This window comes from Theropithecus gelada, chromosome 11 (genome assembly GCF_003255815.1).
Source record: "Theropithecus gelada isolate Dixy chromosome 11, Tgel_1.0, whole genome shotgun sequence".
Lineage (NCBI taxonomy): Eukaryota > Metazoa > Chordata > Mammalia > Primates > Cercopithecidae > Theropithecus > Theropithecus gelada.
In genome coordinates, this window is record NC_037679.1 from 42,090,387 (window position 1) to 42,116,380 (window position 25,994).

The following is a 25,994-nucleotide window of genomic DNA, read 5'->3' on the forward strand; positions in this document are numbered from 1 at the left end:
TCAGCCTCCCAAAGTGCTGGGATTACAGGCATGAGCCACTGCGCTCAGCCCTACAATTCTTTTACAGATGAGAAACTAAGAGAGGCAGGATGCTTAAGGGGCATGGTTAAAGATTCCAAACGTTGCAGTGAGGTAGATGTGGATACTGATTATAACTCATATATAGTGGTTATTGTTTTCCTTATTAGTGTTATCTATAGAATGAGTATAGTAATACCACCTTGTGGGTATTAGCATAGCATACCTAGGCCAGGGTTTGTTCCACATTACGTATTTACTAAATTATTGCTTTTACTATGAAATAGGAGTAGAAATTAAGTAATTTACTTGGGTGGACCCAAATCTAATTGGTAACAGGGCTAGTACTACAACTTAGATTTTGGACACTTCGTTTTATGTTTCTGTATCAAAGTTTCGTTAGTGACTTATAGTGGGAAACTAACCTGGGGCCGTTAGGTGGCAGGGACATACCTAACTGATGACTGGATCTACTGTGAGATAAAACAGATGTGGTTTGGGCAATAAAAGAAAAAAGAGAATTTAAGGGAGAAAATTGATTCTTTTTGTTTCCCCTGAAGTTGCTTGGAAATCGTAATTCTGTACAAATTCTGTACAGAGTTTGTCTAAGAACTCTGGGTCTTTCTAAGGGTTCTTCATCTTTTATACCTGAACCAAACTCAAATGATCCCAATTGTATTAGAAGCAAGCTGTAAGGGCTGCTTGGAGACAGTTCTATTCCTGATACAAACTCAGAGGTAACTTGTACTCTTTAGGATTTACCATAACTCAAAAGGAACTGATCTTTTAATGGAAGACAACATCTATCATTGTTAATAATTAAGGCTGCGTACAGCAGCTCAACATCTGTCATCCCAGCACTTTGGGAGGCCAAGGCAGGAGGATTGTTTGAGACCAGAAGTTCCAGACCAGCTTGGTCAACATAGAAGGACCCAGTATTTATGGAGAAAAAATTTAAAACAGAAAAATAATAATTTTAAAAGGTACTGGTTGGATGACTGCATGGGCTATGCGATCAGCAATATATGAGGGATTTCTAAAAAGCCTTTACTGAATCGGTATATTTGTTACATAAACAGGACCACTATTTATGACGTTCTAGTATATATATTCCCCAAGTGTTCCATTAACTGCTTTTGACAGTGTGATAGGAAAAATGGGTTTGTTGCATGGGATTTGAGGAGAGCCTCAAGGCTTGTTGCTCCTAAATTCTCTCCCTTTGGCCAGTCATTATATTTGAAAATGCAGTTATATTAATTGTCTTTACATATAATGCGGTGTGCTAGTTTGTGAGGAACATTGTATAGAGCACATTGTTATTAGGCACATAGGGCAGGTAAGTTTTAATTGAGAAGCCTTGGGAAAAATTTTGCATAGATAAGAAATGGAGTGAAGACAAGTGCAGGAAAACCCCAAAATCAAATACCATGAGTGGTACTGGCAGCAGACCTGAGCCATGGATGTGAGGATGGCTCATAGTCAAATTCAGGAATATGGTAGAAATTGCAGATGGTAAAATGCCAAGGAACAACCCTAGATACACTAAAACAAAACAAACACGGGTGCTGGATTATACAGGTGGATATTACAGTATGCGCATAGATGCTATAGTGACAGTGCTGTCAAGACAACAGTGTTAATATATTATTGAAGTACTAAATTTTTATCTTTACATTTTTTTTTTCCTTAATGGGAATACATTTAGTTTCAGATCTATCTGAAATAACTACAGATAGGGGAATGAGAAATAACTGTATCTTATAAAATTCCTGTAATTAGGATTACATATAAGCATATAGGATATGTGTTGTGATAACATACGAATCATGATCTTTATATCATAGCCACTTCTTCTAGTTAATATTTTAACTACATCTGTTTTATTTACCTACTTACTATTATGTTCTTTTCTGTAATAATCTGAGATAGAATTACTTCAAAAAAAAAATAAATTCCTGTAGGCTTACAAAGGCTCTTATCTCCCTGGAGTCATTAAAGTGACTATCATACAATTAGTAAAATACCCAGTCTACAAATGTTGACCCCCCGCCAACCCTTAGAGTCTTTGCTAATAGCTGGAGTGGGAAGACAGTCTACTTTAAAAAACAGCAGCAACACATTCATGCTCATTTTCAGTTCCATGCAGTTAAATAGCTCTTTTTCCCCTCCCTTTGTTTTATTTTTTTCCTTCTTTCTCTCTCCATTGACGTTAGAAAGTTGAACATAATTAATATTTATATTTTTAAATAATATTTATTTAAATTGTAGCTGGTGAGACCATTCATGATGTACATCCGAAGTCCAAGACTTCCATTATGGTTAAAGGCAAGGACTTTGGAACCAGACAGACCGTCTTTTTGTTCTCTTATCTTTTTGAGTGTCACTTCTGTGAGGCATAGTTTCTTCCTCTATTAATAGTGCAAAGTGGATGATAATATAAGCTCATTTGTTATGAGGATTAGGAGAGATCACATATGCATACACAAATCTAGCTTAAAATTGGCTTTAATTAAATTAATTAATGTATTTTATTTATTTTATTTTATTTTTGAGACCGAGTCTCACTCTGTCACTCAGGCTGGAGCGCAGTGGTGCAATCTCGGCTCACTGCAAGCTCTGCCTCCAGGGTTCACACAATTCTTCCGGCCTCAGCCTCCCCAGTAGCTGGGATTATAGGCGCCCGCCACCATCCCTGGCTAATTTTTTTGTATTTTTAGTAGAGACGGGGTTTCACCGAATGTTAGCCGAGATGGTCTCGATCTCATGTCCTCGTGATCTGCCCGCCTTGGCCTCCCAAAGTGCTCAGATTACAGGCATAAGCCCCACCATGCCTGGCCGGCTTTTATTTTTTTGAGACAGGGTCTCATTCTGTCACCCAGGCTAGAGTGCTGTGATGCAATCATAAATCACTGCAGCCCTAATTTCCCAGGCTGAAGGCATTCTCCCACCTCAGCCTTGACCTCCTAGGCTCTAGGGATTCCCTCACCCCAACCTACAGCATGCATCACCATACCTGGCTAAGTTTTGTATTTATTGGGGTTTCACCCTATTGCCCAGGCTGGTCTGAAACTCCTGGACTCAAGCAATCCGCCCAGCTTGGCCTCCCAAAGTACTAGATTATAGGTATGAGCCACTGTGCCTGGCCAAAATTGGCTTGTAATCTGAATAAAAACAATTCTTAGTAGGTATATTAAGCAATACTATATTAAGTGCAAATAAGTTTTTTTTTTTGCAGATGATTTGTGATACATAACTGGCAAGACTGCAACTTTTACCTCCTCATGGAAGTGACACTCTGATTTCAAACAAGTAACTCAGCGTTGGTGGAAGCAAAATTTAGGATTTATCCCCTTATTTAATGCAATTAAATACTTCAATTTTGGCAGATCCTTACATAGAACTCAAGATTTTTATATAGGGACTAAAGACATATGTTAATTTTATAAGGTTTAAAATGAATTATAGCTGAAGCAAGAAACAAGAATGAAAGTCCTTACCACATTCAGTGACTATGCAGTGTATTAGTAAAATGAAAATGCTGAGATGATAACCCAAAGAGGCATGATTACTTATGTAGACCTGACTGTTAAGTAGGTAAAAATTAAATATTAAGAAATTCATTTATCTTTTTATTTTATCTTCTTTCTTTTCCTCTCTCTGTCTCTCTCTCTGTTCTCTGTCTCTCTCTCTCTCTCTGTCTCTCTCTCTCTCTCTCTTTGAGACAGAGTCTTGCTCTGTTGTTCAGGCTGGAGTGCAGTGGTGCAATCTTGGCTCACTGCAGCCTCCACCTCCTGGGTTCAAGTGATTCTTCTGCCTCAGCCTCCCGAGTAGCTGGGACTACAGGTGCCTGCCACCATGCCTGGCTAATTTTTGTATTTTCAGTAGAGATGGGGTTTCACCATGTTGACCAGGCTGGTCTTGAACTCCTGACCTTGTGATCTGACAGCCTTGGCCTCCCAGAGTGCTGGGATTACAGGTGTGAGCCACCACACCTAGTCTCTTTTTTAAAAAAAACAAAACAAACACACAAAAAAAACACACAAAGAAATGTATTTGGCTCACAATTTTAGAGACTGGGAAGTCCAAGAGTATTGCGCTGGCATCTGGCAAGGGTTGAACTATAACAGAAGGCATAAGAGAGAGCACATATGAGAGAAAAAGCATGAGGGGCTGGGCTTGCTTTTATAACAATTCACTCTAGTGAAAACTGACCCACTCCTGTATTAACATTAATCCATCCATGAGGGCTTCCCCCTCATGACCCAGTCACTTCTTATTAGGACCTACCTCCCAATACAGTTACATTGGGGATTCAGTTTACAGCATGTTGAATTTTGAGGGCACATGCAAAACCATTTTGTACCAGGCACCCAAAATTTATGTCCTTTTTATAGTGCAAAAGTATATTCATTTCATCCCCAAAGTCACAAAAGCCTTAACTTGTTTCCATCAACTCAAAAATCCAAAGTCCAGAGTCTCATTTAAATGAGATACGGGTGATACTCAAGGCATGATCTGTATAGAGGCAAATTCCTTCCAGATGTGAGTCTGTAACATCAAAGCGAGTTACCTACTTCCAAAATACAACAGTGAAACAGGCATAGAAGTAGGCATTTTCATTCTAAAAGGGAGAAAGAGGAAAGAAGAAAACGGTAACTGGTCCCCACTAAATCCATAACCCAGTAGGGAGAACAATACGAAGTCTTAAAACTGGAGAATAATCTCCTTTGTTTCCATGGCCCCCATCCTGAGCACACTGATATAGGGGTTGGGCTCTCAAGACACTGAGAACTGCCACGCCCATGGCTTTTCTGGGCTCAGCCCACATTTCCACTCTCTCAGATTGGCGTTGTAAGCTGGTAGCTCTACAGTTCTGAAGTCTTCTGAGCTCTCCCATGGCAATATAGGCTTCTTCTAGCCTGATTCTCCAAATTTCCAACCTCCACCCATTACCCAGTTCCAAAGCTGCTTCCGTATTTTCAGGTGATGTTATAGCAACAACCCTACTCTAAGTATCAATTTTCTATCTAATCTGTTTTCTGCTCTTTTAGCTATTTTTTCAAAGCAGTGCGTACCAAATTATGAAAAACGTGTTATAACTTCTTTTATAATTAATGAATATATATCATTTCTTCAAATTATTAACACAAGAAAAAATCTTGAAAAATTTTCTCAAATCTCCCTGCATTGATTTCGTGAAGTATATCAGAAATACGAAATTGCAATAGTTACTTCAGAGTAAGTTTGAATTTACTCTGTAAACTTAAGACTACCATGTATTTGGAATTAGAACTTTGAAAAAAATTTAGAGGTATTTATTGTAGCAGATCACAGCATTTCTAGAGGGACCTCACATTTGATTCTCTCTTTAGAACAACTTCAGCAAGATGGGAATATTTAATTATTCTTCTGCCTTTGAAAGAACATAAAATAAACCATGGCAGACTGTGGACTAAGTACAAGAGAAGCTTTCATTGTGAATTAAGATCAAGTTTCTTAGTAAATGGATACTTTTTAGAGGTAGTTTAATATCAATGTGAAGGGCCCTTGAGGTATAAGAGTTATTCCTACTTCTTCACTTCTTGATTTTTTTAACAGAAGAATTTCTTTTTCTTTTTGAATATAAAATAGCTCTACAGATCATATTTTCTAGAGCTTATCCAGTGATATCTAGAAGTGTCTGTTTGCCTTCCCTTAATATAGTCATTATATATGCTTAGTCTTAGGATTGAAGTTGTTTACTTATTAAACAATGCTTGTTAAATCTCTGTCACATGTAAAGTGTCTTCAGGGCACTAATAAGAATTGATAAATATACAGAAGTTCCCAGCCAGCATCTTTGAGCAACAACCATTTGTTTACATAGGCAGAATATGTTCAGTTCCAATATGTTAACAGGAAAATGTGACATATAAAATTATATTCCCAAAGACATGTAAAACATTTGATATACTACTTGGCATTAATTTTTCCCTGGTCTGAAAAATATATTATGAAATATGGATACCAGATAGTTTTATTTTGTTACTACTGTGGGTTTTTTTTTTCCCCCCTAGTATTTCTGAGAGGATAACTCATTTGGATAAATTGTTTTCATATTTATGCTATAGACCCTAAATTAAAATATATGAAACATATTAAGTACCATGTTATGATATTCTACCTTGTACTCAAACTCAATATTGAGAGGGTGAAATAGCCTTGCCTCTGATCACATTTCGATGCCTGGATACATATCTGAATCTCCCTTGTCATTAAGTCTGCTACTTAGGAGGCTTTAACCTCAGTTTTCTCATCTGTGAAATGGGGATAGTAATACTATAGACCCCAAATGTTTTTATTAGGTTAAATGAATTCAGGAGGCTACCAAGGATGTAGTAATCATTAAGTAAATGTAAACACTATTATTATTTTTTTTATTATAATTTTTAAAATTTCTTCTTCATCTCCTCTTCTCCGCTTTCCATTCTTTTGCTCTCTTTAGGCTGTCACGATGCTACAAGGCAGGCCCTTGAGATGGGGCAGTAGTCCATCCAAGTTAGAGCAGTTTCATATGAAGTTTATTTTGTTTAAAACAGGAATGAAATGAATACTCTGAATATTTGGAAACTTCATTGGGAAAAAAAACTTCTCAACATTAGATTGGGATTTTGGAACAACAACTATATTTTTTGAACTTCAGATAAATCCTTTATTATACCCAGAGTTGAAAGTGTGATTTGCATTCATCTGTACATATCCTCTATTAAAATGTGAACTTTTAGGCTGGGTGCGGTGGCTCATGCCTGTAATCCCAGCACTTTGCAATGCCAGGGTGGGAGGATCACTTGAGTCCAGGAGTTTTTGAGCAGCCTGGGCAACATGGTGAGACCCACCTCTACAAAAATTAAAATTAGAAAAACAATGGCCAGGCATGGTGGTGCACATTTGTAGTCCCAGCTACTCGGAAGGCTGAGGTGGGAGGACTGCTCAAGCCCAAGAGGTTGAGGCTGCAGTGAGCCATGATCATGCCACTGCACTCCAGCCTGGGCAACAGGAAAAACAAATGTGTACTTTTAAAACATTTGTAACTATTATTTACACTTCATCACACTTCACTGAAAGAACTTTGAGAAATTTATTTCAATAAAACTGCACTTTTAAAAGATTATATGAAATGAATATACCAATAAAATATATAGGCTTAAACATGTAAAAAATGTGCATTATATTAAATGTTAATGAAAATACAAGGTCTTTGAATGGCCCAAAGAATAAGTACCAAAGTGAAAATTTGAAGATAATCCCAAACATCTGTTTTGAATTATCTTTCTTAAAAAAAAGGTTTAGTGGATGTTACAACCTTTTGTTCCTTAAGTAGGATATAGCATAACTCCATCTCTATTTTAAAAGAAGATGGTGTGTGACCTTAATTTTATTTTGTTTCCTTTCCTTTGTTTCCTTTCCTTTCCTCCTTTCCCTTTCCTTCTCTTTCTCTTTTTCCCTTCACTGCAGTTTTCAGGTTAATCCCTGCAAGTTTCCTTTATTTTATTCATGTATTAATCCCCTTTTATCTGTATTCTTAATTTTCTTTTTGCAGCATAGACAGTTGATCTAACATATTTGATTTGTATGTAATGTATTTGATTTATAATATACCTTTGATTTAATTGTAATATACACTATGTTAAATACATAGTGATATTTTGGGCATGAATCAATTTTTAACGTTTATCTTTGTTGTGACATTGCATTCCTTTTTAAAAATTATTTGTAGGCAGTTATGGTCCATTCGTGTAACAGTATTGACATGGTGTTAATTGGTCCTAATGCTGCATAGGAGTGTGTAAAGTGAATGTCCCACATTGTACTCCCATGATGGACCTATTGTTACTACCCACTATCAGCCAACACTAAGGCAGTTGAATTTAAACATTCTCTTACATGCTTTCTTAGGTGAGAATTTATGTGGGAGTGGGATTGCTAGACAGAGGTCATTTCTGACTTAGTAACTTAGATTTGTTGATTTGACTGAGTACTGTCAGAGGGCATAACAGAATGTCTGCCTCAGGCCACACTGCCACCAGCTGTGCACAGGATTCTTCCCCAACATCCCTACCAGTAGTTGACCTTATCCATTTTTCTATTATTTTGCCAGTCTAGGTATAAAAGATATCTGGTTGTTATAATTTGCATTTCAGGGGGGTTACTAAGAAATTTAAGTATTAGTTTAAATGCCTGGTATTCATTTTGGTTTTCATTTTTGTACAGTCCTATTCATGTCCTTTGTCTGTTTTTCCCCTATTCTATTTCTTATTTTTTTTATTGTTACTTTTCAGGAGTTCCTTCTAGTTTCCAAGTACAGACACTTCTTTGTTTAGATGTTTGAAATATCTTCTCCCAGCAGATTATGCATTTTAACTTGTTCATAATGTTCTTCATTAAATAGAAGTCCTTTTTGAAATACCCAAATCCATTATTATTTTTTTTTTTTAGCATTTCAAATTATATTTGGGGCTCTTTTTAAGAAGTCCTTTTCCATTCCATAGATATATTCTTCTGTATAGTCTTTTGATAGCTTTACTTTTTCACATTTAACTTTTTAAGCTATCTGGAATTTATCTTTGTATTTCATGAATATGGTATAAAAATCAGTTTTCATTGTTCTCTTATATATTATGACTAAAATATAGTTTTTGAGTTTCTTAATAAATGATGCTAAAATATTGATTGGATTTACATAGAATTCATAGATTTATTTGGGGAGAACTGACATCTTTATAATGTTAAATTGCCCCATCCATGAGTTGGAATATTCCTCCATTTCTTTTAGGATTTGGTTTGCATACTTCCAGATAGTCAGAAAGGTTAGATTTAAAAATTGACTTGATATTAAAAAGTTGAGTGGGTTAATATGATCGAATTTCTTAAAGAAGTAACTCATAGAATCAGCTATGAAGAGTTATGGCAGCTCTTCAGAAACCTAAAATCTATTTTGATCAACACAGTGTTGTGGATCAATAATTTAAGGAACATAGGATTTGAGAAGGAATCATTTTTATATTTGAGTATGATGAAATCCTCTGTCAATTCTCTTCAGCCAAAGACCACTAGCGCCACACCTGAAGTAAAAGTTGGCTTAACTATTTCTCACACTGAGAGAGAACAGCTACACCATGGAGAACTCTGGGGCATCTCATTATATGTCCTATTATAGGATTTTGACTTTGGTTGGGTGATTTGGAATACAGTCTAAGGAAGTGAGGGCTTTATTTTGATTGGATACCGGGACAATTCTATGTCTGGATAAAGAAATCATTCATATAGCAAGAGAGGAGGATGTTTGGTAGTTTGTAGGTTATACAGTGACCTTTTCCTGAGGGGGTCTTTATTTGTTTTACTTTATCGAGTAACCTTGTCTGGAGCTGATAATTGTGTATGATATGTGTGTGTACAACAGGAAAACAAGATGTTTGCAGGCATCTAGGGCAATTACTTAATCTTAAGAAATATAAGAGATTTTCATTTGTATAAAAAGCAGGAAACCTAATTTCAGATTGTGACTTTGCCTCATTTAACCTTGATGATTTTTACTTTCTAAGCTGTTTTCTCACTTTGAAATAGCCATCTCTGCTGCTCATCTATCCTGTTGGAAACCACTGTAATTTTGCTGTCTAGATTACCGCAGTTGCCTTCCAGCTGGTCCCCCTGTTGCTCCTTTAGTTCTCTCGCAGTGAGTCCTTCTCCACGGAAGAGTCAAGAGTGACCTTTTGAAAATGAAACTCAAATCACAAAATCCCTCACTGAATATTTCCCCCCAAATATCGCAAATAAAATAACCCCCAGGCTTCTCATCATGGCACGTGAAACCCTGTGTGATTGGACCCTTGCCTATCTCTGTGACTTCATCTTGACTTTCCCTCTCATTTTGCAGCCACTCACCTGACTGGTGTTGTTCCTGGGAAACATCAAGTTCATTCTTGCCTTAGATCCTTGGCTGTATTTTCCTTATGTGGCATCAGGCTGCCTCAGCCTCCCGAGTAGCTGGGACTACAGGCGCCCGCCACCTCGCCTGGCTAGTTTTTTTTTTTTTGTATTTTTTAGTAGAGATGGGGTTTCACTGTGTTAGCCAGGATGGTCTCGATCTCCTGACCTCGTGATCCGCCCGTCTCGGCCTCCCAAAGTGCTGGGATTACAGGCTTGAGCCACCGCGCCCGGCCGATCATACCTATTTTCCTAAATCTGTGATATCCTTACCTAAATTAGCCTCATCCATATCACGTTATTTTATTTTACATTATTTATAACACTTATCACTATCTGAAGTTAATTCATTTATTTTATTGTATAGATCCCACCCTCCCTCCACTACTTCCATCCCCCACTTCCAGCATAAGCTCACATGGGTGGGAATTGACTATTTTGAACAGTACTGAGTGTCCAGCTCCTAATGAAGTTCCTGGCACCAAATAGGTGCTTAACAAATATCTAATGAATGAATAAATATTTAATACATTAATGAGTGGATAAATGAACAATCAACCAAATGAGTGAACATATATTCTAGATATAGCGACAGGCATACCTCATTTTCTTGTATTTCACTTTATTGTGCTTCTCAGATATTGCATTTTTTTTTTTAACAAATTGAGTGTGGCAACTACATAAACCAAGTCTGTCAGTACCATTTTTCCAACAGCAAGTGCTGACTTCATGTCTCTATCATATTTTGGCAATTCTCACAATATATTAATTTTTTTTATTATTATATCTGTTATGGTTATCTGTGATGTATGTTGTTAATATTGTGACTGTGCCCATATAAAATGGTATACTTAATAAATGTTTTACATGTTCTGTTTCATTGATCAGCCCTGCCCTAATTTCTCTCCCTTTCCATGGGCAACCCTATTCTTTGAGACATAAAAATAATGAAATTAGGCTAATTTTCATTTTATTTATTTATTTATTTATTTATTTATTTATTTATTTATTTATTTATTTTGAGACGGAGTCTTGCTCTGCTGCCCAGGCTGGAGTGCAGTGGCTCCATCTCTGCTCACTGCAAGCTCAGCCTCCCAGGTTCACGCCATTCTCCTGCCTCAGCCTCCCCAGTAGCTGGGACTACAGGCACCCGCCACCACACCTGGCTAATTTTTTTGTATTTTTAGTAGAGGCGGGGTTTCACCATGTTAGCCAGGATGGTCTCAATCTCCTGACCTTGTGATCCGCCCGCCTCGGGCTCCCAAAGTGCTGGGATTACAGGTGTTAGCCACCGTGTCTGGCTGGTGGAAAGTTTTATTGGCCTGGATAAAAGATCAAACCAGCCATAACATTCCCTTAGGCCAAAATCTAATCCAGAACAAGGTCCTTAACTCTCTTCAATTATATGAAGGCTGAGAGAAGTGAGGAAGCTGTGGCAGAAAAGTTTGAAGCTAACAGAGATTGGTTCATTAGGTTGAAGGAAAGAAGCCAGCTCCATATCATATAAGTACAAGGTGAAGCGGTAAATACTGATGGAAAAGCAGTAAATTGTGCAGAAAATATAGCTAAGATAATTGATTAATGTGGCTACAACTAAACAATAGGTTTTCAGTGTATATAAAACAGATTTCTATTGGAAGAATATACTATATAAGACTTTCATAGCTAGATGTTAGTGCCTGGCTTCATATTTTCAAAGGACAGGCTGACTATTATTTTTTGTGGGCTAATACAACTGTTAACCTTAAGTGGAAGCCATTGGTCAATTAACATTCAAAAAATCCTAGGGTCCTTAAGAATGATGCTAAATCTATTCTGCTTCTGCTCTGTAAGTGGAAGTGTATTTCCTAGATGACAACGCATTTGTTTACAGCATGGCTTACTGAATGTATTAAGCTCAATGTTGAGTCCTACTGCTCAGAAAGAAATTCTTTCAAAAGATTCTTGCTCATTGCCAGTGCACCTGGTCACCCAAGAACTCTGATAGAGATGCACAAGGAGATTAATGCTGTTTTCATGCATAGTAACACAGTATTTGTTCCATAGCCCATGGATCAAGGAATTCTTTTGACTTTCAAGTCTTCTAATGTAAGAAGTAACTTTTTGTAAGGTTGTAGCTTCCTTAGACAGTGATTCCCCGGATGGGTCTGGGTAAAGTAAATGGAAAACTTCTGGAAAGGATTTGCCATTCTAGATGCCATTCAGAACATTTGTGATTCATGGAATGAGGTCAGAATATCAGCATTCGGAGGAATTTGGAAGAAGCTGATTCCAGGCCTTGCAGATACCTTTGAGGGGCTCAAGACTGCAGTGGAGGAAGGAACTGCAGAGGTCGTGGAGAGAGCAAGAAAACTGGAATTAGAACTGGGCCTAAAGATGTGACTGAATTGCTACCATCTCATGATAACATATTTACAGATGAGGAGTTGCTTCTTATGGATGAGCAAAGAAAGTGGTTTCTTGAGGTGCAGTCTACTCCTGGTGACCGTGCTGTGAACATTGCTGAAATGACAACAAAGCACTTAGAATATTATGTAATCTTAGTTGATAAAGCAGTTGCAGGGTTTGAAAGGATTGAGACTAACTCTGAAAGTTCTATTGTGGATAAAAATGCTATCAAATAGCATCACCTGCTACAGAGAAGTCTTTCATGAAAGGAAGAGTTAATTGATATGCTAGACTTTATTTTGTCTTATTTTAAGAAATTGTCACAGCTACTCCAGCCTTCAGCAGCCGTCACCCTTACCAGTCAGCAGCCATCAGTGTTAAGGCAAGACCCTCCACCAGCCCAAAGATTAAGACTCACCAAGGGCTCAGATTATTGTTAGCATTTTTTAGCAATAAAATATTTTTAAATTAAGGTATGTCATTGTTTTTAGACATCTTGCTATTGCACACTTATTAGACAATATTGTTGTATAAATATAACTTTTATATGCACTAGAAAACAAAAAAAAATATGTGACTCACTTCATTGTGATACTTTATTTTGGTGATCTGGACCTATACCCACAACATCTCCATGATATCCCTGTATATGTCTGTTGTCCACAGGAGAAGCACTTATTAGTTTATTATTTATTTGAGATGTAAGTATCTAAAGAAATCAATTTCGCTGGAAGTATGTCTTAAAATATTCAAAGGTATGTCCTTGTATTAGTTTTTTTAATCATCTATGTTCTAGGACTACTATCAAAATGGGATACCATTATAATGAGGATTCCCTGGTGCTTCAATTAACATTTGAATGCATTTCTCAGAGAGATTCCAATGTAAATATATTCTGTTTTACTAATCACACAATCAGAACAGAACTTTGGGAGGAATAGGGGTTTTAAAATTGCCTAATTATTAAAAATTTCCATAGAGGCATATCTTATTAATTTGTGGTATAGAATACGTATGGTATTATGCCTATTATGTTTAAAGATAATTATAATTTATTTTACTGTTTTCCTACTTTTTATTTTCTTTTCATTTAGTAGTTTAATTTGACAATACTTTACACTATTTTGTCTTTTAATTTAAAGGATACAATTTTCTGTGGACTCATAATGCCGAGGCCTCTATGAATGTTGGTATGTGAATGTTGGTTTACAGTGAAAGATGAAATGTGGTATGAAAATGTTAGGTCGAGGGGAGAAAAAGTTTGGAAACAGCCAGTGTTGGATTAGAGTTTTTGCTGTAACACTTCAGTATTAACTTTACAAATTCTTTAGTGCCTCCAGGCGTGGTGGCTCACGCCTGTAATCCCAGCACTGTAGGAGGCCGAGGCAGGCGGATCACGAGGTCAGGAGATTGAGACCATCCTGGCTAACATGGTGAAACACCGTCTCTACTTAAAATACAAAAAATTAGCCAGGTGTGGTGGCGGCACCTGTAGTCCCAGCTACTCAGGAGGCTGAGGCAGGAGAATGGCATGAACCCGGGAGGAGTAGGTTGCAGTGAGCCGAGATGACGCCACTGTACTCCAGCCTGGGCAATGAGCAAGACTCCATCTCAAAATAAATAAATAAATAAATAAATAAATAAATAAATAAATAAATAAATAAAATAAACAAATTCTTTAGTGCCTCTGTCTCCTCATCTGGGGAATGGGCACTTAGGAACTGTGTTGAGAGCTCGGTGAGATGATGTATGTCAAGTGTGTGGCATGGTACATGGCACTATTAGCTATTGCATAATTGTGAGTTCAGTGCCTTTCCCGTTTTCCACTGGAAGCAAAGAAGGTATATGATGTTGCAAACATGAAGGATTAGTATTCTCTGTAATAACATAAGGCCATAAAGTGCATTGTATTTAATGTTATTTTTGTAAGAAATGCTTAACTACTGTAAATTGTAAAGAGTATCAACCACAATAATATTAATGATAATAGCAATATTTATTGAGTGTTTACCATGTTTCAGGCACTGTCTTTGTTTTTTTTATTTTGTTTTGTTTTATTTTTTTGAGAGAGGGTCTCACTCTGTCGTCCAGGCTTGAGTGCAGTGGCATGATCATGACTCACTGTAGCCTCGACTCTGTGGGCTCAAGCAATCATTACATCTCAGCCTCCCAAGTAGCTGGGACTGCAGGCATGTGCTAACACGCCAGGCTAATTTCTGTATTTTTTGTTGAGACGGGGTTTCACCATGTTGCCCAGACTGGTCTCAAACTCTTCCTGAGCTCAAACAATCCGCTCGCCTCATCGGCCTCCCCAAGTGCTAGTACAGGTGCAAGCCATCGTGCCCAGCCTCAGACACTGCCTTAAACAGCTTGTGTGTATTAACACACTTCATCTTCATCATGAAACAGATGAGACACTATTTTCCCAGTTTACAGATAAAGTAAACTGAAGCACAGGAGTTTTAAATTTCTTAGAGGCACACAGGCAAATCGAGATTGAAAGATTCTGTACTTTTTTGCATTAAAATTAAAAACTCAAAACCCTTTCATTTTTCAGGTACAGTCAGTAGTCACCCAAATAAAGATATCAACACACATGACCCTTCTTCTCATCTCTATCATTTGCTGGGGGACTCTGCTTTCAGGACTCAATACCCCATCTCCTTGTAGGGAAGTAAGAAGGCAAGAGAAGCAGCCAAGTTTGAGGGCAAAGTTCATTGGAGAGCTGTACTGTGGGGGCAATTATTGGTGCTGCGCCTTTTGTTATTTTTAATGTTGAAAAATTACTATTATTTGTGGAGAACAAAGAGGGTACATAGAAAATATATTTAATTTTCAACATGATTAAGTGTAGAAATAGCTATTTTCAGGGAAGTGAGCTCATAAGCAGAAAGAGTACAAAAGAACATTATATCTATAATGTTTTATTGATGTATTCTGATGCCTGGTAAGCTTCTTTATAGCTTTGATCTTGTTTAGTTTTTTTGCTTTTCATCTCCAGATCTTCTATGCCATTTATCAGTTCTTTCATACTTGAATGAAATATTTGTTTATTTTAAGATCATTTCTTGCAGTTTCTGGCCCAGTAAGTATACAATAATTTCAGACCATGAAGACCCCTACTGAAATCTGGAAGAGCATGAAGCCTTTGTAGGTGATCTTAAGATAACATTGTTCTTGGCCTTATGATGAACTGTATATGTATATCTGCTTTGAGACATAATAATTACTTTAATTTTTTAAGGCTTTGATTATATTTAATCTCCTGGCTTGATGAAATGTTAGAGTATAAAGGAAATAAATTTTCCTTCTTAAAAATGTTTTATGATGGTTTTCTCTCCCTGTGGTACTTCCTGATGGCCTGATATTATGTCATGTATAATTGGATTGATGCTCAGTCTGAGAATTTCTTTTTCTTCTTGGCAGCATGGGGTAACCTTGGAAATGTTCTGAAGAGTCAGAGCAAAATTTCTGAAGCTGAAAGCGCCTATAGAAATGCTTTGTATTACCGCAGCAACATGGCTGACATGCTTTATAATTTGTGAGTATGCCTTGCTTTCTCTGGTTTGGTTCATCTTTGAAACCTGCAGTAAGAGGGACTATTGATTTAACTGCTGGAAATGGAGATGATGATAGCTATTGTACTGAAATGGTCTTTTTGTTAATCATGCCTCTGAGACTATTAGGTGGATGGTGGTTGTGATTTCTTTGTTTTGGACCACATCATCAATATTCATGTGTACTTATGTGTTATGCCTGAATTTTTTGGAAGCGGTATGCCATGTTACATAAACATTGGTTTAAACATTTTTTAGTTCTTAAAATGTTTGTTCCATTAATACTTAGATGAGTTCATAAAATAAGCCTGTTACGTATGAGAGTTATGTAAATCATGCATTGATCATTAGCATTATTAATTTTTTGAGACAGTATTTCACTCTGTGGCCTGGGCTAGAGTTCAGAGGCACTGTCATAGCTTGCTGCAGCCTCAAACTCCTGAGCTCAAGCCATCCTTCTGCCTCAGCCTCCCAAAGAGCTAAGACTGCAGGTGCTTGTCACCATGCATGGCTAATTTTTAAATTTTTTTGTAGAGATGGGAACTCACTATATTGCCCAGACTGGTGCCTAACTCCTGGCCTGAAGCAATTCTCTTGCCTTACCCCGCAAAGTGCTGGGATTATAGGTGTGAACCTCTGTGCCCAGCCTTGATTATTAATGATAGATTTTGTCTTCCATTAAAAAAAATTGCCATATCAAAGTATGTATAGAATATGCGCTACACCAGAAAAGTGAGTGAGTAAGGTCATGGTTCTTTTTTGTTTTCCTCTTCATAGACACTGATGATTATTAGTGAGGTTGGGATCATTTAGGATATTATTATATGTTGGGTTAGAAAAATCCCTAGGGGAAAAACTGGTTTTGTTCTTTGAGTGGACAGTCCTAGCTGGTGCAATGAGATGTGAGTAGATAAATGCAAAACAAACTCACATATCTTCTTTGTCTCTTATATTTATGAGAACATTTTGTTTATAAGTAACAGAAATCCAGTTTAAGCTTGCCTGAAGACACCAGAGAATGTATAAACTCCCCTAACTGGAAATTCCTGGATTGACTAGATGCAGGCCTAGTTAGATCTAGTGCCTGATTGTGTTTCAGGAATGTTTCTCCATTTTGTGGCTCTGGTTTCTTCTGGGTTTGCTCCATTTTCTGTGGTACTCTATAACAATGGGAAAGATGACTCCTGTGCCTTTGTGAATATAGATAGCATCCTTATTCTTCTCAATCTCAGAAGGAAAGAGAACTGTTTTGTCTCAGTGTCTGTATTAATCCCGGAAAAAGTTGTTGGACTGACCCTCCTGCAGTCCTGTGCCCTCTCTTGGTTGAAACACTGAGTGATATGGGAGGGGCAATGAGTCACTTCCATTGGCAGCACTTCCAGAGTTGGAATGGAATGGAGGCAGACCAGTTCTCTCTAGGAAGATGACTGATCCTAGGAAAAATAAGATGCTTGCTGCTTGAGTTTAATGAATGCTGTGTGATATTGACAGCATCAGGCTAATCTATAAACTTTTAAAATATGTATTTATGCTCTGGTTACCTGAATCTTTTGTATTGGCTAAGTCTAAAGGCACAGATACTTTAAAATAAAATTTAACTAAAAATAAAGAAGAAAAATCTAGATATTTAAGGGAAAGCAGACAGGATAAGCTCTGCTTTAATTTTTTGTTCATACGTTGCCGTTGTGTTTAACCTTGTAGGCTTTAATACTGGGATCCCAATCTAGCGGCCTGTGGTCTGAATTAGGTCAGCAGATATGTTTTGTGTTGGCTTGCACAGTGTGTAATTTTCTCTTTGTCACCTGGAATTCTTTCACATGAAGCACACCTGCTCCAGTGCACTGTTCCTTCTACCTACTCTCTTCTGTGTCCTGTTTCACCATGTATCTTACCATCTTCTTTGCTGAACTGATTTGAATTTGTATCTGTTTCTTTTCTTGAGTGAAAATACATATCTAGGTACTCCTACAAAGGCTCAAGTCCTCTTCATCTAAATAGTGTTATACTACTATATTTTTATTAATATTATTTTTATTTTATGAAAAAGAACCTTATGAGGTTAATATATTCACACATATGTTCTTTACACTTTTTGCATCTGACAGTGATGTCAGAGGGGCCTCTTGCCTTGCAGAATGGGATATTGCTTTCCTGGCTCCCATCCTTCATATATTTTTGGAAGAAAAGTAAGCTGAACAACCAACACCTCTTCATTGAAATGTTTCTCTGTTTCTTATCCATAGTCCATGGTTAAAATGTTTTCCACCTCTTTGCGATACCTGTTGGACAAGGATTCAAAGCATTTATCCAAGCTTATTCTTTACTGAGAAGAGAAATGTATTTAATTAGAAAATTTCACTTGACATGCAATTTTAAAATTATATCTTAAGACTTTGTCTGTCTGTGAATGCATATGTGAATCATGACAGCATATGAATTGACCTTTCCAAACCCCAGTGAAAAGTCTTTGCTGGAAAAGTGGTTATTGGTAAGATCAGTTTTTCCCCCTAATTGTTGGAAATGGCTTATGTCGTAAGTGCCAAATATAGTTTCACAATATTTTTTACTAATATGATGGGTCTTTAAGCCACACTTATCTGTCACCCTAAACGGAGAAGCTTAAATTCCACAAGAAATATTGGCAATGATTTGAACGTATTGGCTTTGACAGAATTCTGACATCAATAATTCTATTTTAAAATAGGTAAATTTTTCAATGATTTTAAATCAAATATTTTAAAAAATACACCTTTGCAATATATAATATTATAAATAAGTTTGGTATCATATTTATAGGAACAAACATTTTGTCTACTTATTTGCATAGGTAGAAAAAGAAAAGTTTTCTCGTAGAAAGTTTAGAGACTGTTAAAGAGCAAATTTTAGTTTTGAGATGTACATAATTTTCTCTGGTGTGCAGAAGTTATTCCTTGTTCTATCTTAACTCCTAAAAGAGAAGGAAATTTCTTTGCTCAGTCTTTCTAGGACATATAACGTGATAATACCTGTTTGAGATAATAGCATGCATTAATCACTTGTCCTATCATCAGTTACAGTTATATCTTTTAAAGATGTTTATGACAGAGGCATAGAACAAACCTATTTGTGTTAATTGGCGTGGAATACCTACATTTGTTCATGCATTTTAGAAGATTTTGGGAATTGTAAGCTTCTGTTAGGCCCTCAGCGTAACAGATGTACATATATTACTCAATGTAATATATGTATATAGTAACATATGTACTACATCTAAGTAGCACATATGAATATTGTTATAGGTAAAGATAGAGGAAAAATAGGGATGATCCTGGAAAATACAAAGTAAGCAATCGTATGAGTGATGTAGATTTCTATCTGAAATTTAAGGAACATTACTTTATAAGATCGTAAATATTTGAGGACAGCTTTTTTTCAGGAATGAAATCAAGTTATATCCAAGAGGTATACACAAAGAGTTATATTCCATGTTTGTAAAATGATGGGATAATTTTAATTTTTTTTCTTTAGTAGCAGTAGCTTTAATTACCTCTGTGTGCTAAATGTTCTTCTTAGTTCTTTACGTACGTTATCATAGTTTTTATTCCAAGGAAGCCTATAACACAAGGAAGCTGAGACTCAGAGGTAGTGTGTCTAAGGTCACACAGAAAGTAAAGAGAGGAACCAATATATGAACCTAAGACATTCTGACTGTGTGTGCAACACTTGTATTTCTTTTTTTAATTCTTTCTTTTTATTATTATACTTTAAGTTCTGGTATACATGTGCAGAACGTGCAGGTTTGTTACATAGGTATACATGTGCCATGGTGGTTTGCTGAACCCATCAACCCGTCATCTACATTAAATATTTCTGCTAATGCTATCCCTCCCCTAGCGCCCAACCCCCAACAGGCCCCAGTGTGTGATATTCCCCTCCCTGTGTCCATGTGTTCTCATAGTTCAACTCCCACTTATGAGTGAGAACATGTGGTATTTGGTTTTCTGTTCCTGTGTTAGTTTGCTATGAACTACGGTTTCCAGCTTCATCTATGTCCCTGTGAAGGGCATGAACTCATCCTTTTTTATGACTGCATAGTATTCTGTAGTGTATATGTGCCACATTTTCTTTATCCAGTCTATAATTGTTGGGCATTTGGGATTGTTCCAAGTCTTTGCTATTGTGAATACTGCTGCAGTAAACATACTTGTGCATGTGTCTTTATAGTAGAATGATTTATAATTTTTTGAGTATATACCTAGTAATGGGTCAAATGGTATTTCTGGTTCTAGATCCTTGAGGAATCGCCACACTGTCTTCCACAGTGGTTGAACTAATTTACACTCCACCAACAGTGTAAAAGCATTGCTATTTCTCCATATCCTTTCCAGCATCTGTTGTTTCCTGACTTTTTAATGATTGTCATTCTAACTGGTGTGAGATGATATCTCATTGTGGTATTTCTTCAGGCAGAAATAAACCAAAGGTTTGGGAAAAAAGCCTCAATATATATGTTTCAAATTTAGAAAAAAAAACCTTTACATAGAGAAATAAAATATTTAGAATTAAATATATTAGAGAATATAAGGTTTTAGTAACTGTTAGTGAGTTTACTGAATTCATGGTATAGAATTTTGTTAAAAAATTTATCATTGGATTTGCACACCTGTGCTAAGAGCTGCCTTCAAGAAGAAAGTGCTACAGAAGGCATTTTTAATTCTAAATCTATTAATTATAACGTCGTTTGATATCATTTGAATCCATGCTTACAGACAGTAGTTATATAATATGAAATTTAAACAGTACTTAATTCTATTCTTAATAACAATAGATATCATGCATTTATTGTACAGCCTTGTATTTAGCCTTTTATTCATATTGTCAAATTTACTAAAATCTGTTATTTCATACAAAAATTATTAAGATCAGGTTTAATAGATTTGCATTATGAGGTTGGTTTGTCTTTTCACGTATAATACATTTTCAGAGACAAAGCAGATGAATCATGGCTCAATGATTTACACTGTCTAATTTTATAAGTATAGAGTTCACTTCCAACCTCTTCACTACACCACTCACTGCAATGTGAAATATAATTGATTTTTAGGCTAAGAAATAGTCAATGTCTTTTCGTTGTTGTTATGGATTTGTTTCAGTCTGTTCCAAATGATATTTAAAATGGTAATTCAATAGAACATTAAATATTGTATTAGGAATTAGATTTCAGAATGCAGATGAATTTAACATGCTATAGTCAATTCTTGATTATCTTACCTAATGGAAGAATTATGTCTGTTGATGATAGAGATTTTGCTACTGAAAGTTAGTTGTCATTTTGTTCTGTTTTGTAAGAACCTGAGTAAATACCCAATCCGAGAAGCTAAGAAATGAGCAAGAAAATAAACTAAAAATTTAAGAGAAGTAAAGAGAAAATATAAATAAATCAGAATGCAGAGAAACAATAGGAAGTAATGCATAATCTAAGATCTTGTTCTCTGGAAGATCAGCAGCTCTGGGCAAGGATAATACAGAGCAAATTATAAAATCTCAAATATACAATTTTAAGAATGAGAAAAGAGTTATAACTGGATATATGCTTAAAATAATAAAACACTAATAATATATATGAAAATCCTACTAATATATATACTTCTTCCTGGAAAATATTAATGGTCAATTTGGCCCAAGAAGAGATAGGCAATCTCAATCAAAAACGTTGGAAAACTTTGGAAACAATATTAAGGAATTATCTCAACAAGGAACTGAGTCAAGGCATCTCACAAGTGAGTTCTGTCAAATCTTTGATGAAGTGATATTTCATGCAATAGTTAGACTTCTTAGTATTTTTTATTTTAAGCTAGATAAAACTGATTACAAAGTAGCTGACTACATTTAACACACCCACACACACAAGGACAACAACAACAACAAAACAGAACAAAAAGCAAATAAACAAGAACCATACAACCCACAAAAGGCCAGTTACACAACAAATATAAATGTATATACATGTTTTAAAATTAATATAGTGGATGTAGCCCATATTAAAGATTTAAACACCATTATCAGATAGTCTAAGATTTATGGTGGGATATTTAATATTACAATTAAATTACTATACTCTTTCAATTTAAAAAGTCAGAGGATTAAAAAATATCATTTCTAGAAATGCCAAGAAGGTATTTGATCAGCAGCTACCTTGGAAAGCAAACTTATAAATAAACTAGGAATAAATAATTCTGTATCATAATAAATATCTGTCAAAAGTTAATTACTACATTTAGTGTTGAAACATAGTGGCCATTTCCATTAATATTCAACTTCTTGGGGTAGTGACATTTTCTTATTCATTATTATATCCTGCATACCTAGAAAATTTCCAATTGCACTGATCTTTTAAATAAGTTGTGAAATCCATATCAGAGCAGAATATATCCCATTTTTCAATAAGTGATAAAACTAGTAATGACTATTAGGAAAACCACATTCTTTGAATTATGTAAGTATATTTTGATCATTATCACTAAACACTTCTGGCTTATAAAGAGCTTTCTTGAATTGGACGTTTGTTTCATTTTCTTGCAGTTTCAGAAACAAACACATTTATATTAGGGTTGACTCCTGTATTAGTTTCCTAGGACTGCTGTAACAAAAATACCACAAGGTACATAGCTTAAAATAGAAATTTATCATTTCACAGATCTGAAGACTAGAAATTCGAAGTCAAGGTATTGGCAGGGCCATGTTCCCTCTGAAACCTGTAAAAGAATCCTTCCTTGCCTTTTTCTTGTGGTTTCTTGGCGATCTTTAGCATTTCTTGTCTTGCAGCTGCATAATTCCAGTCTCTGACTTCGTTGTCACATGATGTTATGTGTTTCTATCTTCACATGGCCATCTTCTTAAAAGGACATCAGTCATACTGGATTGGGGCCTACCCATAATATGGAATTACATCTGTAATGCTGTTTCCAAATAAGGTCACTTTCTGAAATAGTAGAGGTTAGGACTTCAACATACCTTTTTGGGGGGGTGAGGGAGACATGATTCAACCCATCACATCTCCTTACCTCCCTATTAGTAGCTTCAGTGTAAGAGAGAGGGCCCAGCCAGGAATTTTTAATGGAGAGAGTGAAAGAGTGGGACAAGTAAGACTGTTTTAAAAAGCTAACATTTTGAATAAATGTCACTGGTGCGTGTGTATATGTGTGTGTATGTATGTGTGTGTATATATTATATATATATCATTATATATGTGTATATATTATATATGTATATATAAGACATATATATAATGATACCAAGAAATCTCTTAGGGAGAGGTAGTTTAGGTTGAGACAGCAATAAAAGAAATATGTGGTGAAGAATTGACACCATAGATTCAATCCTTTTTTTTTTTTTTTTGAGACGGAGTCTTACACTGTCGCCCAGGCTGGAGTACAGTGGCATGATCTCAGCTCACTGCAACCTCCACCTTCCAGGTTCAAGCAATTTTCCTGCCTCAGCCTCCTGGGTAGCTGGGTTACAGGCACCCACCACCACACCTGGCTGATTTTTATATTTTTAATAGAGATGGGGTTTTGCCATGTTGGCCAGGCTGGTCTCGAACTCCTGACCTGAGGTGATCCACCCACCTCAGCCTCCCAAAGTACTGGGATTACAGGCATGAGCCACTGCGCCCGGCCTTTTTAGATTCAATCCTAATAAGAGTATGAGAGATGTTTTTGAACATTCAGGGCCAGGTTTTGAGAATATTTGAGGGATTAGAAAGGTCAGAGATTACAGGATACAACTGGTGAGACTACTTGGCATAGAGTTTAAAAATGGAGTTTGGCCTATGAGAAGTGAGGACTGATGGAAATGTAAGGAAAAGTAATACTTCGGGACAGGATTTCCTGCCAAGTTCGATAGTGGGGAGTATGTGTTGGGGATAGAGGGAGGTGTCTGGGTGATGCCAGGTAAGCCGATTGGTCTCCCAAAATAATTTCAGAAAGATTATCAAGCAGGACTGCCCAGAAGTGTTGGTCATGTCTGACATAGAGCGAAAGAGACTGAGAGATTTTGTTATAATTCTGTTGGCTTGAGGTCACCAGTGCTCTTGGTGTACATCTCAACTGTCTCTTTACTAATTCCTGGAATGAAGTGGGGCAGCTTGCAGGTACCTGTGTTTTCATGTGGCAAGAGCAAGGCCTGACGCCTAGTACATAATGTTCATTTTGTTTTAATTGATAAATATCAATTAATACACAAATATGCTCTTGTGAAACATTCAAATAATACTGAAGAATATGGAGTAAAACATAGAAGTCCCGATTATTGATTCCTCATATCCTTTTCCTCCTCCAGTATAGATCTTACCACGTTTTTGGTAAGCATTTATATGTGTGGTTATGTATACACTTTCAAGTTTTTTCCCCTGCATATATGAATCATTATTAATTTTTGACTGTTTTACATGTGTGCAGATATGTCAGAATTCGTATAATCATCTTCATTTTAAGTTGTTCATATTGGCGGTGTTAAGATCAACAACATTAATGAATGCTCAGTGGGATGATTTCAAAACTATATTGCTTCATTTTCCGTTTTTCTCATTACAAATGGAGTTGAGTAATTTTTCTTATGTTAATTGGCTCTTTGTAATTTCCTTGGGAATTTACTGTTCATATTTCTTGCCTAATTTTCTATTGTGTAGGCTTTTTTTTTCTTACTGAGTCGTAGGGTTGAAAACTTGTGTGTAAGCACACAAACCTATTTTGCATATATCTTCAACTAATTTTTAACATCTCATTTTTACTTATAGCATTTAGTGTATGCAACTTTAATTTCTATATAGAAAAAAATCCCCAAGTTCTCTTATTTAAGCCCTCTGTATTTTGTGTCTCTCTGAAAATGACCATTTGCAGCCTAATATGTTTTTAAATTGGACATTTTTTGGGTAGCTTTAAAGTTATGTTTGCTTTTTGTTTAGATCATCAGTCTACTCTAGATTCATTATTTTTTGTATTAAGGTATAATTTTTTCCAATGAAAACTAAAACTCTGATTATGATTTATTGGATACTTACCTATCACCTAGAATAAGTTTACCTAGATTGGATCAGTTTACCTATCCAATTTATTGCTTAGAATAAATCCCTATACAAACACTGTTCATTGCTATGGACTCTGTTCTGTTGGTAACCCCTGTCAGAATCAAGTTGTTTCAACTACTATAATTTATAGGAAATTTATATTTTAAAAGGCAAACCTCTCATCCTTGTTATTTGTTTCCCACACTTCTTGATTATTCCTGTGTATTTTATCTTCAATGTGAACTGGACCCATAGAGTTCTTAAGTTAACTGTAAGTCCGATTAGGATTTTCATTGGTTTTGCAGTGATTGTATATTAAAGTGAGGAGAGTTGACATTGTTATACGCTTGAATTTTCTCTTCCAGACACATGTATTTCTTTTTCTTTCTTGTTTTTTTTTTTTTTTTTTTTTTTTTTTATTTGAGACGTAGTTTTGCTCTCGTTACCCAGGCTGGAGTGCAATGGTGCGATCTCGGCTCACAGCAACCTCCGCCTCCCGAGTTCAAGCGATTCTCCTGCCTCGGCCTCCAGAGCATCTGGGATTACAGGCATGCGCCACCACACCCGGCTAATTTTGTATTTTTAGTAGAGACGGTGTTTCTCCATGTTGGTCAGGCTGGTCTTGAACTCCGGACCTCAGGTGATCCACCTGCCTCGGCCTCCCAAAGTGCTGGGATTACAGGCGTGAGCCACCACGCCCGGCCAGATACATGTATTCTACATTTCTTTCAATTTTCAAGATTTATTAAAATTTTGTATTTGATTCTCAAAGGTCTCATGTATTTGAGATTATTCTTAGTTTTTTAGAAATTATTTTTAATAATGAGAATTAGATCTTTTTCTCTTTTATTCTATTTTAAATTGGTCATTCCTAGTTATTTAGTTTTTTTTCTAGATACGTCTAATTTCAATTTTTTGCTGTTGTTTCTGTATCATAAGTCTTACTTTTATTAGAAGGTTATTTCTTGGAGTTTTCCCAAATATATTATCTTGCTTTTCCTCTGGTTGGGCCTTTGCACATA

At 36.2% G+C, this 25,994-nt stretch overlaps 1 protein-coding gene across 2 annotated transcripts in view; it reads left to right on the plus strand.

Moving 5' to 3' along the window:
• The window catches only part of TMTC2 (transmembrane and tetratricopeptide repeat containing 2), a 442,328-nt gene that overhangs the window by 222,145 nt on the left and 194,189 nt on the right, over positions 1 to 25,994 (plus strand). For both annotated transcript variants that reach the window (XM_025403370.1, XM_025403371.1), the window contains one exon: positions 15,796 to 15,910. In XM_025403370.1, coding sequence (XP_025259155.1) covers positions 15,796 to 15,910 — 115 coding nt within the window. The remainder of the gene's footprint in view (positions 1 to 15,795; positions 15,911 to 25,994) is intronic.